This window comes from Macaca mulatta, chromosome X (assembly GCF_049350105.2).
Source record: "Macaca mulatta isolate MMU2019108-1 chromosome X, T2T-MMU8v2.0, whole genome shotgun sequence".
Classification (NCBI taxonomy): Eukaryota; Metazoa; Chordata; class Mammalia; order Primates; family Cercopithecidae; genus Macaca; species Macaca mulatta.
The window spans coordinates 74602267-74622548 of record NC_133426.1 but is presented as its reverse complement, the minus strand read 5'-3'; the positions used below and the strand labels follow the sequence as shown (position 1 = coordinate 74622548).

The 20282-nt window shown below is 39.0% G+C and overlaps 1 protein-coding gene across 3 annotated transcripts in view; it reads left to right on the top strand.

Annotated features, from left to right (window-relative positions):
- Positions 1-20282, top strand: part of OPHN1 (oligophrenin 1) — a 379470-nt gene that overhangs the window by 323683 nt on the left and 35505 nt on the right. For all 3 annotated transcript variants that reach the window (XM_015127602.3, XM_077987907.1, NM_001261353.1), the window contains 1 exon segment: positions 2548-2707. In XM_015127602.3, the coding sequence (XP_014983088.1) occupies positions 2548-2707 (160 nt within the window).

Genomic DNA, 20282 nt, shown 5'->3' with positions numbered 1-20282 from the left:
CAAATATTATATTAGAGTTACATTAGATGTGACCTGGGAATTTCCCTTTCTTAAAACTAGAAGTAATTCTGTTGATGGTGTGTCTCTAAGTGAGTGGTGGGAAAATGGTGGTCTAGAGAATGTCTGCTTGTTTAAATGTGGCAGCCACTTCTCACCAGGCCCATTTCTCTCATGTAAGTTACCTGCCTTGCCCCTCTAGACATTTAAATTTATGACCTCTAATCTAAACCATGCAATCAGAATCATTTTATTCTGTGCTGGAGACTTCTTACAACCAACCTCAGTAGACTAGAGAGTTCAAGATTCCTTTGCTGTCAAATAACATTACATACTCTTGTTTTTGATTTCATTCATCTTGTTAACCCACAATTTGGGATGTTACTTATCCCCCATACTGGTTTTCAAAATATATAATAAAAAGAGATGCTAAATGCAAAGCAATCTCCCCAAAGAATAGGTGAACTTCCAAATCTCGTAGGAAGGCCAAGAAGGAAGAGTATCCTAAATGGGATGACAAGTAACTCCCATAACAGAGAATCAGAAGGTGGATTTAGCTTAGAAGCGCCCACATAAGAGTTTTGATTTATCCAGAAAAGTTAGACAAGCAGGCAGTGGGATGCAATGGGATGGCTATAAGACTTGGGGAGCAACAAATATGGGCTTGAATCTCTGCCTTGCCATATGACCTTGCCAAGTGCTTTCCTCTTGGTAAACCGAGGCTTCAAAACTAAAATACTCTGCTTTTTGGAGTTGTGATGATTCTGTGAGCTGCTGGGACACTGAACACAGATCAGTTCCTTTCAAAGCTCACACTAGGAGATACACAAGTGTCCTTGTGGTTTAGCCTTTTTGGGTCACTTGATGTTAGCATGGAGATACTTTTCCATTTTAATATCTGAAAAAACTTCTGTCACTAAAGAATAAAGATTAATTGCAGGGGTACTGAAACTGTTAAAAGGAACACATCACCAGCCCAGCAATATCAAAAGCTATGAATGGTCGCTGTTCATTTCCATTTGAATGATGCTCAGCCTTTGTCTAGGGCTTAACAGACTGCACATTAAGATTTGTCTAAGGATTCTGTACACCTCAATTATCCACTCAGTGTTAAGAATCTACCATTCTCTTCTGGGCCTTAGTCTTGGTAGGTATGGAGGGTGAGTGTTTCGGGTAGGCGGTTGGGCTGTTCCTACAGCCAAACTGACCAAAAGAGATTCTTGCCTTTTACTTGGCTGCCTCCAGGACTGTTTGGAAGAGCACTAGGGGAGCTCAATTCCTTTACAAATAATTCATTACTACCTGCTGTGTGGCAGGCACACACACTTGGAAGTTGTTTATCACCTAGTAAGAGAGGCAGATAAGTAAACAGAAAATTGCAACTTACTCTGCTTGCCAGTGGTTTTAGTTAGGATGAGCACAGTGGGCTCTGGTCTCCCTGAAGATATAACGTTATGTGTATCTCCAAGGATAGATAGACATTTTGTGAATGTATGGAGAGGGGGATATTCTAGGTAGAGAGAATGACATGAGCAGAGAGGTATGGGGGTCTGAAACAATGTGGTATAACCAGACAGCCCTAATCCTAGCAGTTTAGTATAACAAGAGTGTCAGAAGTCAGCAGTGCCTGAAGGCTCCTGGAGAGGTAATAATAACAACAGATACTTCCCAGGGTGCCAGGTACCATGCTAAAGCAATTTATCTTTATTTATTCAACAACTCTCTGAAGTGGGTTCTATTTTCCCAGGTGGGAAAGCTGAAGTTCAGAGAGGTTAGAGTGAGTGAACTCACTGTTGCGCAGCTGGTGAGTGGCCGTGTTGGGATTCAAACCCAGCTTCAGAGCCTAAGCTGTAAGTAGGGATTGGAAATAGGGGTCAAGTTACTCAAGTTATGGAAGGATCCCAAAGTAGGAAGCCACTAAAGGGAATTTAAGCAATGAAAGTGACTAGGGATCAGAAAATCTGGGGTTGCAGGTTCTACTCTACAGCTAATTGACTGTGACTTCGAGCAAATTCCTTTCCTTCTTTGGGCCTATGTTTTTTCATCTGTAAAATAAGGAAGATGATCAAGTACAAATCTTAATGATCCCTTTCAGCTCCTTCAGATTTTTGCTTCTCTAACGGGGGTTGGGAAGGGGCTGATTTAAGAGACTGGTAGGCATTCTCTCAATGTGCTTTGTGGTTCTTTGTACATGCTTTATACTTATGTGGGCTGTTCCTCTTGCTTGGAATGCCCTCTTGCTTCCTTCCTGCCTCTCCAAATAGTATCCCACTAGCTGTAGTCCCTCTCCATATCCCCGCCTGTCTCTTAATTCCTTCAGTGCTGTTAGCTAGGTTAGCTATGTCTAACCACTTTGACTCCTAGTTTTATACTATCTTGTATTCTTTGCTGATTGTTTCCTTTGTAATCTTTTCTTCTAATACATACTTTAGGCTGCTCCTTTCCTTCTAATTTTTAGTTTCTCTTACCCTCTATAGCACCTAACACAGTCTTGTTTGTAAGGGGATACTGGAACAAATTTTGTTAATCTTGCCCCTTTTCTTCTGGCAGTGTGTGTGAGCACAGCAAAGAGAATCTTATGACCCCCTCCAACATGGGAGTGATCTTTGGGCCCACCCTGATGAGAGCTCAGGAGGACACTGTGGCCGCCATGATGAACATCAAATTCCAGAACATAGTGGTGGAAATACTAATCGAGCACTTTGGCAAGGTATGCATTTTCTATTCTCACTCTACCTCTTTTCCAAACATGTGACACTTTCCCCCAACTGCCTTTTAGTGCTGTGTCTTCCTCCTTGGCTCACATTGACAATGAAAGGAAATCCCATTATGACACAATGACATTTAATGGTAACTCTTACCCTGGGAAATTCATTCATTCAGCAAACATTGCTCAAGCTTATAACTATATTACTTTCAGACACCATGCTAAATACTGGGGGTAATGAAGAAGAAAAAGTCACTGTCTGTGCCTTTAAGGTGTTAACAATGTATAGTATGGAGACAGATGGGTAAATAGGAAAATGATAGTATAAAAATAGTCTATATACAGTGAAACTGTAGGGGAGAAGATATTTATGTTCTCACTCATTGCTAGTTTCATGGCTGAGACCCCTATAACAAAAGACTGATTAACAAGAGAAAAGTATACAAATTTATTTAATAAGTTTTACATGACACAAGAGCCTTTAGAAATGAAGACCCAAAGAAGCAGGTAAACTCTTGCATTTTTTATACTAAGTTTGATGAAATGGATCATTGTGAAGATTAGTAATTAGAAGACAGAAGGATATGATCTAATGGTAATAAACTTAGGGGGATCTTAGCAAGGCTTGTTTGTTCAGATTCTTCTTGGTGTTTTTGTGTCTTCGAGGATAGGGATATTCTTTTCCTCCAGTTATAGGGAGGGTACCTCTGGAATGACCTACTTTAGAGGAAGGTCAGAGAATTCTTTTATGGCCTGCTCCGGGGAGAAGGGGAGAAGGCAGAGAAACCTTCTTGCTTCTGCTGTTTCCACAAATGCCAAGGTGCCGTATTTTGGGATAGCAGGTCCTGAACTCCATCAAAACTAAAAATAAATCAATACTTATACTTATTTGAAACCCATCTCATTCCAAAAGTATATATGGCAGCATATTTTATATTGCACATAAAATATAAGGCATCATACGTTATAATCAGGTCAAGTACAAAAGGTAAAACAAAGGTAGAGTCAGAAAATGATGCCCAGAATGAGGTTAAGACAAATATTTATTGACAAATTCTTGTAGACTTGCAACAGATGGCCCTACACTGGGGTATAAGCTTCATAGCAGCTAGCGCCATCCTAGGGAAAAGCATAATTCAGTAAAGAAGGACAGGGAGGCAAAAGCAGCAGGACTTGGTGACTGGAAGTCACCAAGGATGTGGGAGAGGGAGATTTCTGAATCCTGATTTTCTGACTTGGCTGACTCGGTGAATGGGGCTCTACTTCGTACATATAAGAATTTCACAATGGGAAAGTTTGAGGGAGATAGAGAAAAGTTCAGTTTGGGACAGGTCACATTTGAGATTTCTGAAAGACATCCAGAGAACAATGCCTCGCGAGCAGTTGACTATGTGAATCTAAAGCAGGGATCAGAAAGCTTTTCCTTAAAGGACCATATAATAAATACTTAAGCCTTTGCAGGCCATGGATCTCTGTCACAACTACTTAACTTTGCCATTGTAGTGAGAAGACAGCCGTAGACAATATGTAAACAGATGGTTGTGGATGTGTTCTAGTAAAATTCTGTTTACAAAATGGGAAACAGGCCTGTGGGCTCTAATTTGCTGACCCCTGTTCTAGAGCCCAGATGTGATAAATTGATAAATCGATTGATTCATCCAACAAATGTGTGTCGAGTACCCACTTTATACCAAACAGTATATAGTATATACCCACTATATACTATATACTGTTTTAGGAACTCTAGATATCATCTTCATAGAGTTTATATTCAAAAAGAGTAAACAGTATTCAAAGGAAGTAAAGTATGTAATATTTTAGATTATAATGAACATTAAGGAGAAAAGCAGAGAAGGGAAATAGGAGGGGTTGGAAAGTGGTTTTGCAATTTTAAATACAGATAGGAAAGGAGAAAATAAGGAAATGAGGAGAGCCTCACAGAGAAGATGACCTTTCAGCAGACATTGATAGGGAGTAGAGGAATGATTCATTCACCTATCCAGAGAGACAGGATTCTAGGCCGAGGAAATGGTATGTGCAGAATCCCAGAGGCAGAAGTGTGCCTGTCATATTCACAGTACAACAAGGAGGCCAGACTAGCTAGAGTGGATTAAGCAAAAGATGAAATAGGAAAAGATGGGCCTGAAGAGATAATGGAGAGGGACATACTAGATCCTGTAGTGGAGCCTTATAATCCACTGGAAGAATTTTGGATTTGCTCTGCCTGAGTAAGATAGAAGGGGGGCTTTGATCACGGGAATAACAGGATTTGATTTAGGCTTAACAGGCTTATTCTGGCTGCAATGTGGAGAATATGAAGGAAGTCAAAGCAAATCTAGATAAATTGAGATACATACTGTGTTCATGGAGTGGAAGACTCAACATGGTTAAGATGTCAATTCTTTAAAAATTAATCTATAAGTTTAAGGTAATCAATATGAAAATCCCAGCAAGATATTTTGTAGATAAAGACAAGATAATACTAACATGTATGTAGAAATGGAAAAGAACTGTAAGGGCTAATACAATTTTGAAAAAGAATAAACTGGAGGTAGGTATTAATAATATTAATGCTTACTGTATTGCTTCAATAATCAAGACAGTGTACAATTGGCAGAGGTAATTTGATAAGTCCTCTTGTCTACTTCTTACATAAACAAATAGAACAGAATAGAGAATCCACAAATAGCCATACAGAGTATGGCCTGATTATTTTTCATGAAGGTACAAAAACATTTCAAGGGAGAGAGGGTAGTCATTTCAATGAATTGTATTAGAGCAATTGCAGCTCTTCAGGTAATGAAAGTGAACCTCAACCTCAACCTCTCATTTTATATAAAAATGAGCTCAAAAAGGATCATACATTTATATAAATCATAAAACTATAAAACTTTTAGAAGATAATATAGAAAACTGTTAGAGCCTAGGACTTATTGAGGAGACATAACACCAAAAACACAATCCATTAAAGAAAAAAAATCGATAAATTGACTTCATCAAAATTAAAAAGTTTTGCTCTGTGAATGACCCTATTAATAAAATGGGAAAACAGCTACTGAGTTTTGGAGAAAATATTTGCAAACCACATATCTGACAAAGGATTAATATCTAGACTATACAGAGAACTCTCAAAGCTCAACAGCACAAAAATTCAATCTAATTAGAAAGGGGGCAAAAGACATGAACATGAAGTATGCATGACAATTAAGTATATGAAAAGATGTTCAAGATCACTAGCCATTAGGGAAATATAAATTAAGACCATGATGAGAGATCTCTACACACCTATTAGAATAGGTAACGTTAAAAATATATATAGTGACAATACCAACTGCTGACAAGGGTACACAAGAACTGGATCTCTCATACACTTCTGGTAGGAATATAAAATTTGGCAACTGCTCTAGAAAACAGTTTAGGAGTTTCTTAAAAACTAAACATGCACTTCTTTAGGATCCATCATTTACACTGCTGGGCATTTATCCCAAAGAAATGAAAACATGTCCACACAAAACCTTTATAGGGATGTTAATTAATATTTGAAAAAAATTATTTAAAGCATTTTACATATATTAGCACATTTACACCTCATTTCACATAAGAAGAAACCAAGGTACAGAGAAGTTAAGTGACTTGTCCAGGGTCATGGAGTAAGTAAATGTTGAAGCTCAAATTTGAAATCAGGCAGTTCAAATGTATACTTTACCACCTCTAGATCTTTGTTATGTGTCTTGCAAATGGGTACCTGAAGTAAGTGAAGGTGAAGGTCATCATAGATGAGAGAGCTAAGGAACTTTGAGGCAAGAGTTGCTGAAGGGTCATCCACATAGCGAAGATTTTTGATAGAAAATAATTTTCTAATCCTAGCATTTGGTGGTCAGATCATGGGTCTTGTACGCTTGGTTAAGGAGTTTGGTCTTTATCCTGAAGGCAGTAGGGAGCCTTGGAAGCATATTCTGAACATTCATTATATGATGATTCATTGCATTTTAAATGTCCTAATTCATTTATAAGTGGATAAAGGAGTGACACAGCATCTCATCATTAGTATAACAAAATAATTTTTTTGTTTCTATTCTATGCATTTTTTAGGGGCAAATGCCAACTTAAATTTTATTAGAAAATGTGTTGGTTGGCAAATGACCTCAATCCCATTCTAGTTCATAAAAGTGTGATTTTGCTATTCCAAAGCATATTATGTGGCATGATTTGAAGAGCAATTAAATGCTAGTTATCTCTTATTCCCAGGATATACTAGGAGGGCATTTCTATTAACTAGTGGTCAGCTGTTAAGTGAGGTTTTCACATCCTTGTAACCTGTTAATATGTGTTAAGTAGTTGAAGTTCTGACGTTTATGTGATACCAGGGATGTACGCTGACCATGTTTTCCAAACAAAGACATGGTAACCAAGGATCTTTTCTGATTTATGGATTTATTTCAAAGGAAACATCTTACATGGAGATATGAAATGAAATCCCAGTTTATTAAATACTTATCAAGTTATCCTTTTTGAAAAATAGCAGAATGATATGTGGGTGAAAATGTTCCAGAAATTCTAGACCTTATGTAGGTGTAACCTCACAGGGTGGTTGTGGGATTAAAAGAGATAATATGTGTGAGAGCTGATGCCGCTTCACACATATCAGGGATTATATGTTCCTGCCAAGTTGTTCAGTTAATGGGGTATGATTTTTCAGTTGAAATATATAATAATTTCAGTAATGTGTTTTTTTCCATTTACGCTTGCTCTTTAATAGAAAAGGGCTTAAACACATTGGTTTTAAGTTTCTTTGTTATTCCTTTCTTTCAGTCTCTCTTTTAAGAGCATCCAGGGTCTGTAAATACAATGTAAGTGAATCAGAAGAATTGATGCTTAAAGGAATCTATTACTAAGTCTTTCTTAAATTTTTTTTTTAACAACTTGAATGATCTTTTCTAAATTTTTTCTTTTCTAAGTTGGAAAATAGGTAAATAATAGAAGATCTATCTCTACACTGATTCCCGAGAACAACATTGCCAATTATTCTGAAGTTCTCTTTCTTCCCATCTCACTTAGCAGTATGTATCAGGGTGCCTGAACCTGATGTTGTTGGCTTGAGGCACAGAGGTAATTTGGACTGACAGAGGAAGGTTGACTTCTGTTTTCTGAACATTTTGTTTTGGGGAGCTGCCAGGAATTAGTGGGGAAGAGAGAGGTCATCTCTGAAGGCAGATCTTAGCAATTTAGTTTTGAGGACAGAGCTATTTCACCTAAGGGAACAAAATGTAGGGTAGATCCATTGAATTTTAGAACTGGAAAGGGACCCTAAAGACCTTCAGGTCCAAGCTTTTCATTTTATATGAAGCCTCTTTTCGCATGCCACAGTAGTGGTAACAGGTTTGCATTTCTGCAGCTCCATTCCTGCTTGTCTACTGTTTGGAACATCCTCTCTCCCCCACAGTTCTTCCCAACCAGTTTATAAAAGAACTCGGATACCAGCCACAAACTTTTACCAGTTGTCTAACTTGTGTTTTGCAAACTCATTTTCTCACCTACACAACCTGGCATCTGCCGTTTTCCTCCTTTATTGCTCCCAAGACCACTCTCAAAGAGCTAGAAAGCAGTGGTTCTGCCCCTGTAGGCTTAGATTTGTATTCAGTGAACATGGAATCAGTGTGGGACAATGTATTTCTAGCTCATTTAGTCCTTTTTGTAATTCTGTGAATGATGGATTGTATTTCCATTTCTGAAATTAGGAAATGGAGGCATTGAATCTAGTAAGTGGCAAAGCTGAGACTTAAATTTAGTTCTGTCAGGTTATGGCTGCCCCTCGGGGAAAGGGGGACCTGTTTTATTGAGATGTGAGCTGTGCTTTTCTTTGCATCATTGATGCTGACTTAGCTGTTCTAGCTACTCCTGAGTTCCCTCCTTATTTCCAGTCTTTCCTTTTTAGTGGGTGGGCATCTGCTTTTTAATCATACAGGAAGGATCTTGCCTCACTGTGTTAAGTATAGTTTTCTGGGAGAATAGTTGATTATTTTTTGAGATAATTAGAAAATCTATTATCAGTATATGTCAAAATGGATTTTAGTCTTACTGCTTAAGATATATGGTTCAGGGAAATGGAAGACTGAATGGTATAGTCTTTTCTGCAGACATGGATGGTTGAAAGCAGTTCTTCCTGTAAACTGGCCGGAGAAAAGCGGAGTTATTCTCAGTGTGGAGTTTGTGGGAACTCCAGTGTTGCCTATGTTCCCAAATGGCCAAATGAGACCTAATCCAGGAAAAAAGCCCATGTTGTAGCAATGTAATGGATTTGAGAAGGCAAACAAGAGACCCTGTTAAGAAATGGGTCTTATTTATATACTTTTCAGGCACCCATCTAGCAACCTAGAGGAAATAGACCCTTCCAGTCCTGGTCTGTCTCTCCTTTCTCAAAAAGATGGTGTTTGTGAATTTCAGTCTGCCACCAGAGGGTAGTAAGAGAACAGATGAATGTGTCCCTCCAACTGATTTCTGGAATAAGATAGATAGATAGATAGATAGATAGATAGATAGATAGATATTTTAAAATATAAGTAAATGTAAATATATAATTATACTTTATAGATTTTACTGTATAGATTTATATTTTATACATTTGTATTTTAGAATGTATCTCTATATCTACCTACCTATACACACACACAAACACACACACACACACACACACTTTGGTGGGGGGGGGGTGTTGGTATGTGTAAAGAGAGAGAATCTAATGAAGCCAAGACTCTACTTCTTCACATTTAATTTCTGAAATGATAAGGTTAAGCTAAAAGTTATTGAAAATAACATTTTTATTATCTGTACATGTAAGGATATTTTCATTAGTCTGTACATGTAAATCTAATATGTATTTAGCTTGGAATTTGGCAAACATTCTCAATTGAATCTGGAGAAAAAATATCTTTAAGTATGAATATTAAGATCAAAATGTAACCTGGAGAAAAAATATCTTTGAGCAGAGAATTACTAAGATTGGGAGATTTCAGATGTATTTATTAGTTGCAATGAATCTTTGAAAACGTAGCTTCAAATTTTCCACCTTGGCTAAGTGGAGATCTTCACACATTCTTCAAATGCCCAGTTATTTATAGCTTTGAAGTGAAGTCAGGCCCTGTTTGAGGTGAATAAGCATGTCCAAACCCAATGAGATAGGATGATAAATGTAAGATGTAGTTGTGAGCTGAGGTTTGCCCCCATGTTCAGAGAGCAGAAAAGATTCCCCTTTTGATTCTGGTCATCCTAAGCATTATGCCAGTGATTCAGAATGAGGTGAAAATACCACTCCTTCCCTTTTTCTGTCTCTAGCTGGGGCTGTAATAATAATTATCACAGTAAAAATGATAGCATTTTTTGGCAGCTTGCTATGTGTCAGACATGGTGCTATACATTTGACACAAAGCATCTCCTCGATTTCTCACAACTTTATGTAGTATTTACTTACAGGTAAACTGAGGTCTACGGAGGTTAGGTTTGTATGGACTATCAAAATCTAATATCTGTTTTTATTTTCTTTTTGGAGGCCTCTAGTGTGTGTGGGTGGCGGAGAATATAGAATCAGAGATTTTTGAGAATTTGAAAATATCTCCAAGGTCATATTGTCCATTCCCCTCAATGGCCAGCGATTTTCTTGTATCATATATTTTTTCCTTTGCTGTTCTCCTTTGAGTGGCCTGAGGTCTCAGGTTGGAACACCAGAGTCTAGATAATACAGTAAGACTGGGGCCAGTGTGCCAGAGGGCCAAATAGGTGTACTTTGGCAGCTAGACTTAAAGCAGACTGAGCTTCAGCAGTCTGGTGATAGGCCAATTCCTATTTGAGAGAACAGGAATCAATGGAGGAGCAATGAGAGATCGGGCGAACTTTTTCTTTGCTCTGAGATTTAGAGACTGAAAGCTGGGTCATTGCTACTTTCTTAGATTAAGACTTCTTACCAAGAACTCTGAAAATGTCCAGGCCACCTCTGTAAGCTCTTCAGATATTCTTAGAGGTGAGAATAATGGAAAGAATGGAAAAATAGCTTTAAACTAGACAGCCCAGGGACTACATCTCAACTTTATCCTTTACTAGCTGGGTGGTCATCTAAACAAGCCACTTTACCCCCCTGAGCCTTGTTTCCCTCATTTAAAAATATGATACTAATAATTAGACCTACTTCATAGAGTTGCTGGGAGGAGTCAATGACATAAATGTTTCAAGTACTTTGTACATAGTACATTGGCCACTAAATTTTAGTCCTTGCCCATGCCCTATACCACTACCCCTTTGCTGTATTGACAGGAGATGAGCTCTGTCTTTATGGTGGCATTCCCTCCTAATACTTTTATTAATACCTTGGTATCTACTAAGTCTTTGTAGTCAAAAGGGGCTTTTCTTAGAAGCCCTTATACCGTTCTTTATGGTTATTAAATGATAGAGAAACTCTTTGATTTCCCAACCTAAAAGCATCTTAAGTTGATCTAAAAAGAAGCTGCACTTGGAATCTGCCATGTCATTCTTAGTAGAAAACTCACAATGCATGCTGAGTAGACAGAGATATCCTTAATAGGATCTGATTTTATCTTCTCTCTCTCCCTTGGTATTTTTTTCCTGAGACAACTGGGAAGGGGAATGGACAGACAATTAGAACACGGATTACAGACTGGTTATATATAATCAGTGGAAGTCTACAGCTATTTCCTGCAGTAGGTACTGTTTTTTAGGGGAAATGACACCTGATTGGGCATTAGAACTCTTGGATTCTAGTCTCAGTTCTACCATCTACTAGCTTTGGGGCCTTGGGCAAGTCACGTCCCCCTCTTTGGACATCGATTTTCCCATAAATATATTGGATGAGTAGGACTAGACAGGATTCTAGAATGTTACATCTAAAAAGGCCTTAAAGGCGATGTGTTTCTGAGACCAAAGACAGCCTTAGTGACAGCCCTTTTATAAAAAGCTGGCTGTTGGTAACAACAGACGTGATACTTTCAAAGTTCTCTACATACACTTGATGTTTAATGTGGTCTGTGCCAAATGCTAAGAGCTCATTATTTTTGACCCTGTTGCCACCTTTGTTTCTAGTGTAGTGAAGAGTATGGTTTTTGCTAATATAGCCAGAACCCAGAAAGCTCAACATAGCCTTAGCCAGAGTGTAAATGGAGACTCAATTGGAAAGCTGGGATTCATCAGGGCCAAGTCTTGTAGCTTTGATTTATAGAAAGGCAAAATGTTTTTTTGTACAATCTGATATTTGCAGCCCTGAAGCGACATCTGGAAAGAATCTGGATAGTTGTTCATTTCTGCCAAGATTTCCAAGGGTTAGAATGAGTCTGGATCTCTTGGCCTTTGGCAATTGGAAATGACCATCTTATATTAAATTTCTTTTCTCTTTCACACCTAAAGACATGACGGAGAAGAATCCGTAAGGGGGTTAATATGTGACCAAACTCAGGCAAGCAGTTTGTTAACCCTCTTCCCAATGGAGGTGATTGCTTGCCTGGCAGTGTCTCAAAGCCCAGCAAATTATCCAGATTTAGTTCCCAGAAGTCTTCAGGAGAGGGATTCCAGGAGTTGGGCTCCTTCCTGACTACAACCCAAAACAACAGCCAAGGCCCATCAGAACAAAATAATATTCCTCAGATATTGAGTTCTCTTAGACCAGGCCTTTAGAATGGCACTTAGTGCCAACCATATGCTCAGAAAACAAATAAGCACTGGTTTGCCCCCAGACTCTACTTTGGCCACCTTCTGGGATATTTTTCTGAAGTCACTATCAAAGACCATGAAACCCTAATTGTTCTTAACCAGTCCACAGAAAGCCAAATCAGTCTGTCCTTTTTCTGGAGTTTTGGAGGGTGGGAAAATAAGTTCTGCCTGATACTGTTTCTACCCAAGGAATTATTTTTAAACTTAAAATGTTTCCTTCTATGGTTTATAGTGGAAAGAGTGTTAGCCTTGAAGTCAGACACTTCTGGGTTCCTATCATAGCCCTGCTTCTTACTATCAGGTGGCCTTGGACAATGCACATTCTTTATTCCCAGCCAAGCCTTTGGCCTCACATCCTCTTTCTAGTCTTCTCCCCAGTGACTTGATCTAGTCTGTCTATGAGTTAGGAATTCCTACTTAATTTTTCAGCTACAGAAGAACCACTACAGTGTCCAGAGGAGGAAAAATGAAGGCCTATACCCTGTCAAGTTCTAGTGATAATTTTTCTCAACTTTCCATTCATTCAGCTTTTTAATTATTCTTTCCTCCCTTAATCCTGTGGAAAGGGGCAGGAAGAGGGATTTATTTTGTGGTTACCCTAATGCATTGGTTGATCAATCATGTCCTTCAAGCCCAAGTTGTCTTTGCAGAGAAAGGAATTTGTGTTCAGAGAAAGGAATTTATAAACAATCAATAAATGAGTTAATATACATACAACACTTAGACATGTGCCTGACATGTAGTAAACATTGTAGAAGAGTTGACCATTAAAACTAACTCTGACCTATGGCTTGAACTTGGAAAAAGTTTGTTCCATCAAAGCCATTTTAGTCAGTCTTCTGGGTAAGCAGCTAGTACCACCATTTCCACCTTCTCTTATTACTATTGTCACTACCTTTTCACAATGATTGCATGAGATGCATAGGAACTGGTTTTGCATCCTGTGTCACCTGGTATTTGACCCTTTAGAAAATCCCCATATACTATGAGTTTCCTATTCCTTTAGGATTTGTTCCTTTGTTTGTTTGTTTGTTTTGAGACAGAGTCTCTGCTTCTGCCACCCAGTTTGGAGTGCAGTGGCATGATCTAAACTCACTGTAGTCTCCACCTCCTGGGGTTTAAGCGATTCTCCTGCCTCAGCCTCCCAAGTAGCCAGGATTATGGGTGTGCACCACCACTCCCAGCTAATTTTTGTATTTTTGGTAGAGACGGGGTTTCACCGTGTTGGCCAGGCTTGTCTTGAACTCCTGACCTCATGTGATCCTCCTGCCTCAGCCTCCCAAAGTGCTGGGGTTACAGGCGTGAGCCACCATGCCTGTTCTTATTTCTGCTATTTTAAAAGGGTAGGTTGTTATTCCGTTCTCAGAACCTGCTTAGAATAAGTCCTTTCATGGATACACAAGAAGCCACTGGGGCATTAGGTAGAGCTTGCTGGGTTTCTTTCCTTGGACCTATTCTAACTCCTTTGTCAGCTCTGAAAGTTTTCTCATTAATATTGGACTGCCAACAGTGAGTTAAGAGATCTTGGGCCCATATTTTCTTTCCTTCCTCCTTTCTTAATAAAAACTGTGGAGTTTTCCCCAAGTTGCCCTTCCCAATTCCACTAGTTATATCTGTAGTTTACAATCCTGTTTTTAAGGTACCAATGTCACCCCTTCATTCAATAAATACTTACTAAATGCTTACTATGGACAGGCGAAGTTCTAGGCTCTGGGGATACAAACAAAACAAAGGCCAATTCTTGTGGGTCTTCATGTTCTGCTGGTTATAAACAATACATCAGGTGGTGGCAAGTGCTCTGAAGAAAAAGTAAAGCAAGGTAGTGGGTTGTTCCCTTATGGAAGATGGTCAGACAAAGCTTCTGTTAATGTGTTATTTAGGCAGAGAACTGAATAAAGTAAGGGTACAAGGTATGGTAGATATCACTGGGAAGAGCAATTCCATGAATAGGGAAAACCTAGTACAAAGGCCCAAGGCAGCAATGTGCTTGGCATGTTGAACAGCAAAGAAACCAGAGTGACTGGGAGCAAGCATGACAATCTGCTCCATTTGTCTTCCCAAAGGGAATAGCAGTAACACACAGGTTAATGCTCATTGTTAAAAAAGAGTTTTGAAGTGAGGCCTTTGGAGGGCCACAGACCAGAAAAAGAGGTAAGTGGATTCTTCTTACTACAGCAATTGCCAATATTTCCACATTAAAGCTTGGCTCGAATGTTTGCATCTGTAGGCCAGCTTTGGGAAGGATGTTGCAATCCATGATGACTGTAGGGGTTATTCAGGCCACATTTTAATTTTAGAGAAGACACACAACAGGAAGTTTCCCCTTTGCTTTTCTAGACTTTTCTCACTTAAAGAGAGTATGGTTTTAAGCCTACCAAGCACCTTCTCTGAGTTCTGCCTACTGTCACATTGGAAAAACTGCTCTCAAACAGCTCCTTACCAATGAGCCTTTCAGTATACTTTCAGGAGACAGGCCATGTGGACAACACCCTATCCAAGTGGAATTGTCAGCTCTCCTTATAAATCCTAGAAGTCAGTGAGCCCATATCTATCTTGAGACCTGGGTAGCTTCTTGAAGAAGAGCAACCTGTGAGGAAGGGTTTTTTTTTTCAATGAGAAGTGAATAATTTTTATAACTGGAGCAGGGAAATAAGATCATTTAATCTGACAGAGAGCTTGAAGAGCCATTAAGTTCATATCACCTGATTTGCATAGCATATAACTGCTTCACTCCCTATTGCTTCAGTCTGAAAATTTTTCTGTTCCTCTCTCCCTTTCTCTATCAATCTCCTTTCCCTCTCCCTGTCCCCCTCTTTCTCTCTCTCTCCCTCCCTTCCTCCCACTCCCCTCTTTCCCTCCCCTCTCCCCACTTCTTTGTGTGTCTTGTGTTTTCTCTGTCTTTAAGGAAACATAGGTTTAAGTTCTTTTTAGGGTTCATAATAATTGCAATAACTACCACTTATTGAGTGCTCAGTATGTTCCAGGCTAGGTTCTTTACATCAGGTATACCTTGCTTTATTGTGCTTTACTTTATTGCCCTTTGCAAATACTGCATTTTTAAAAACAATTTGAATGTTGGTGGCAGTCCTGTTTCGAGCAAGTCTATCAGAGCCATTTGTCCAACAACATGGGCTCACTTCTTGTCTCTGTGTCACATTAGGATAATTCTTGCAGTATTTCAAACGTTTTTTTCCTTCTTACATCTGTTGTGGTGATATGCAGTCAGTGATCTTTGATGTTACTATGTAATTGTTTTGTGGCTCCATGAACTACACCCAGACAAGATAGCAAACTTGATGAATAAATGTTGTATGTTCTGACTGCTCTGCCGACCAGCCGCTCCTCATCCCTCTCCCTCTCATGCTTCCCTATTTCCTGAGACACAACAAAATTGGAATTAGGCCAATTAAAAACCCAACAAAGGCCTCTAAGTATGCAAGTGAAAGTAGGAGTTGCATGTCTCTCATGTTAACTCAAAAGCTAGAAATGATTAAGCTTAGTGAGGAAGGCATGTTGAAAGCTGAGATAGGCTGAAAGCTAGGCCTCTTGTGCCAAACAGTTAGCTAAGTTGTAAATACAAAGGAAAAATTCTTGAAGAAAATTAAAAGTGCTACTCCAGTGAACACACAAATGATAAGAAACCAAAATAGCCTTATTGCTCATAGGGAGACACTTTTAGTGGTCTGGGTAGAAAATCAAACCAGCCACAACATTCCCTTAAGCCAAAGCCTAATCCACAGGAAGGCTGTAACTCTTCAATTCTGTGAAGGCTGAGGAAGTAAGGAAGCTGCAAAAGAAAAGTTTGAGACTAGCAGAGGTTGGTTCATGACGTTTAAGGAAATAAACCAGTTCCATGACATGAAAGTGCAAGGTGAAGCGACAAGTGCTGATGTAAAAGCTGTACCAAGTTATCCAGAAAATGCAGCTAAGATCATTGATGAAGGTGGCAACACTAAAAAACACATTTTCAATGTACATGAAATAGCCTTCTATTGGAAGAAGATGCCATGTAGAACTTTCATAGCATAGCTGCAACGAAGTCAATGCCTGGGTTCAAAGTTACACAGGACTCTTTTCATTAAGGGCTAATGCAGCTGATGAAGCCAAGGCCAATTGACCATTCTGTAAATCCTAGGGCCCTTAAGGATTATGCAAAATCTACTCTGCCCATGCTCCATGTATGGAACAACAAAGCCTGAATGACAATACATCTGTCTACAGCATGTTTTACTGAATATTTTAAGCCCACTCTTGAGACCTACTGCTCAAAAGAAAAACTCTCCTTCAAAATATCACTGCCCACTAACAATGTACTAATCACCCAGCAGCTCTGATGGAGATGTGCAAGGAGATTAATGAATGTTGTTTCCATGCCTACTAATACAACATCCATTCTGCAGCCCATGAATCAAGGAATAAATTCAACTTTCAAGTCCTATTACTTAAGAAATAGATTTCATCAAGCTTTAGATCCCATAGATAGTGATTCCTCTGATGAATCTGGGCAAAGTAAATTTAAAACTTTCTGGAAAGCATTCACCAATCTAGATGTCATTAAAAATATTAATAATTTATGAGAGGAGGTCAGAATATCAACAAAGTAACAGAGGTTTGAAAAAGTTAATTTCAACCCTCACGGCTGACTTTGAGGGGCTTAAGCCTTCAATGGAGGAAGTAACTGTAGATGTGGTAGAAATAGCAAGAGAACTAGAATTAGAAGCGGAGCCTGAAGACGTGACTGAATTGCTGCCATCTCAGAATAAAAGTTCAATGGATGAGAAGCTGCTTTTTATGGATGAGCAAAGAAAATGCTTTCTTGAGGTGGAATCTACTCCTGGTGAAGATGCTGTGAACGTTGTGGAAATGATAACCAAGGATTTAGAATATTGCATAAACTTGGTTTACTAAAGCGGTGGCAGAGTTTGAGAGGAGCGACTCCAATTTTGAAAGAAGTTCTGAGAGTAAAATGCTATCAAACAGCATGGCATGCTACAGAGAAACTTTTTGTGAAATGAAGAGTCAATTGATGCAGCTAACTTCATTGTTGTCTTCTTTTAAGAAATTGCCATAGCCACTCTAGCCTTCAGTAAGCACCATCCTGATCAATCAGCAGTCATCATCATAGAGGCAAGACCCTCCACCAGCAAAAAAGGGTATGATTTACTGAAGGCTCAGATGATTGTCAGCATTTTTTAGCAATAAATTATTTTAATGAAGGGATGTATTTTTAGGAATCATGCTATTGCACACTTACTAGACTACAGTATAGTATAAGCACCGTGAAACCAGAAAAATTGTGTGGGTCAGTTTACTGTGATACATATTTTATTCTGGTGGTCTGGAACCAAATCCACACTATCTCCTAGGTATGCCTGTATGTTACCTTATTCAACCATCACAACAACCCTATGAGGTAGATGGTATCACTATTCTCATTTTGCAGCTGACATTTGCAAAATGCAAACTGAGCTTCAAGTTTGAGATTCATATAGTTTAAATTTCTTGCCCCTGGTTACATAGCAAAGCTCCAACACAACTAACTCTGACTCTGTCCTGACTCTTTGACCTCTATTTTGTACTCTGTCTTCCCAATTATAGTTGGTGAAGGAATAAATGAAAAAAAAAGTTCTATTATTTAATATGCTCTAAAGGGCCTGGTAGCCAAAATTCATCCATTCATTTTAAAAACTGTCATTGAGCTGCTTTATCTTGCCTCATGCCCTACTCAGCCCTAGCCTCTAGAGATGAATCAGGAAAAAAATCTCTGCTGTCAGAAAAGTTATGGGACTGGGGGGTATCCGGAACCAACTAACACTCAGGATGCAGTGTAATAAAGACTGTGGTGAAGATGTGCATTGGATGCTGTGGGAGCCCATGGAAAGGGAACTTACCTCTCTATTGGGAATCAAAGAAGTCTTCATACAGTGGGTAATGCATGATGTGAGTCCTGAAAGTCAGAAGAGTAGATTAATTAAGGTATAGGCTAACCTTCTGTAAGAAAAGTCCTCCTGTAACAGAGGACTGCAAATTATTTGGCTGAAATATGATGGAGAGGAGTACATTTTTCTCTCACATAAAAGTTTAGCAGTGAATAGTCCAAGATCAATGGCATACTTTTGCCATCCTCACCACTTGGCTTCAGTTTCTTGATCCTAGATAGCTATTCCATTTGCCCCCAATTACTAGCCAGAGAGAAAGGGAAAAAAGACAGAATGTAATACAGACAGCTTCTTCATAAAAGCATGACCCAGAGACTTTCATGCATTAGTTCTACTTGTATTCTGTTATCTAAAACTTAATCACATGTCCTTACCTAGCTGCAAGGGAGACTAAGAGAGGTAGGCATGGGTGCCCAGCTACCATTCAGTGACTTCCATTAGTAAAAGTAAGAAGGGGAAGGTGGACACCAGTAAGCAATTAGCAGTCTCTGCCATAAAGGGTAAGAGTGAAAGTGTTCTGTGTATAGATCGCTCTGGATACATACAGGAATGAGACACCAGAGGAATTAAGTTCTATTAAAAAAAAAAAAACCAGAGAACTAAATAACTAAGAGACTAAAGAACTTTAATAATTCAGCATGGCTATAGTGGAGGGTGAATGTAGGGGAATAGTGGAAGATGGGGCTGGAGATTTCAGGCTCTGGCCAGATTATTGAGTACTTTGTGTGCTAACTAAGGAATTTGGCCTTTGTCCCGAAGACAGTGAAGAGTCATTGAAATATTTTAAGCAGTGGAGTAACACAATTAGATTAGAGTTGAGAAAGATCACTCTATCTGCACTCGGGTAGACAGATTAAAGGCAGGAGTGACTGCAGACAGAAGGAACGATTAGGAGACTATTATAGTCATAGAGAGACATGATGAGACTCAACCGAGTCAGTGGTAGTGAGCAGAGGGGATAGATTAGAGAGACATTAAGGAAGTATAATTGATAGAACTTGGTGACTAAATGGATGTGGGATGTGAGAGAGGGGGAGGGTTTTAAGATAATAATGTCCAGATTTCTGGCTTGGACATTGGCATTGTTTTAGGTAATACAAAATTTTAAGGGGCGAATGTGTTTAATTCTAGAAATGTTGAATTTGAGATACCTCTGGGATATCCGGAAAGCAACATTGTGCAGTCAGTTAGATATATTGGTATAGAAACCTGTAGAGAAACTTGGTAGTGCAAGCCATGTGAGTGGATGACATGGTTGAGAAAGCGAATGAGTGCAGACAAGTGAGATTATTAGAAGGCTGAGGACACAATCCTGGAGAACATCAAATTTCAGAGCCAGTGAAAGAGACAACAGTGTTCAGAGAAGCAGAAAGGTAAAGAGAGAGGAATTTTAAGAAATGGATTGGTTAAATGTGTTAAATGTTGGAGCACAGTCAAAATAAAAATGGAAAAGTACCTGTTGGAGTTGACAATTAGCAGGCCAGTGGTGATCATTGTAAAAACAGTTACAGAGGAGTGATGTGGGCAGAGACAAGGTTGAGGATCAACTGGAGGATGAAGAAATGGAGACTTAACTGTCTGGAAAGTGTAGAAGAAAATGAGTGTGATGGCAGTGGGGAGTAGTTGGGTTCAGACAGGAGAGACTTAAGTTTGTTTAAACGCTTTTGAGAAACAGTATTGTAAGAAAGGAGATGAATGATGGAGGAAGGTCCCTGAGAAACAGGAAGAGATGAGATGGGATCCAGAGCATAGGTTAGAGGCATTCTCCTTAGAAAGTGAGGAGGAGATAAAGTGAGTTTATAAGTGTGGATGTCAATGAGTTTGTCAGTATAGGGACAGAAAGTTGAAGTTGTTTATTTATTTACTTATTTATTTATTTATTTATTTAGAGACAGTCTTGCTGTGTTGTCCAGGATGGAGTGCAGTGG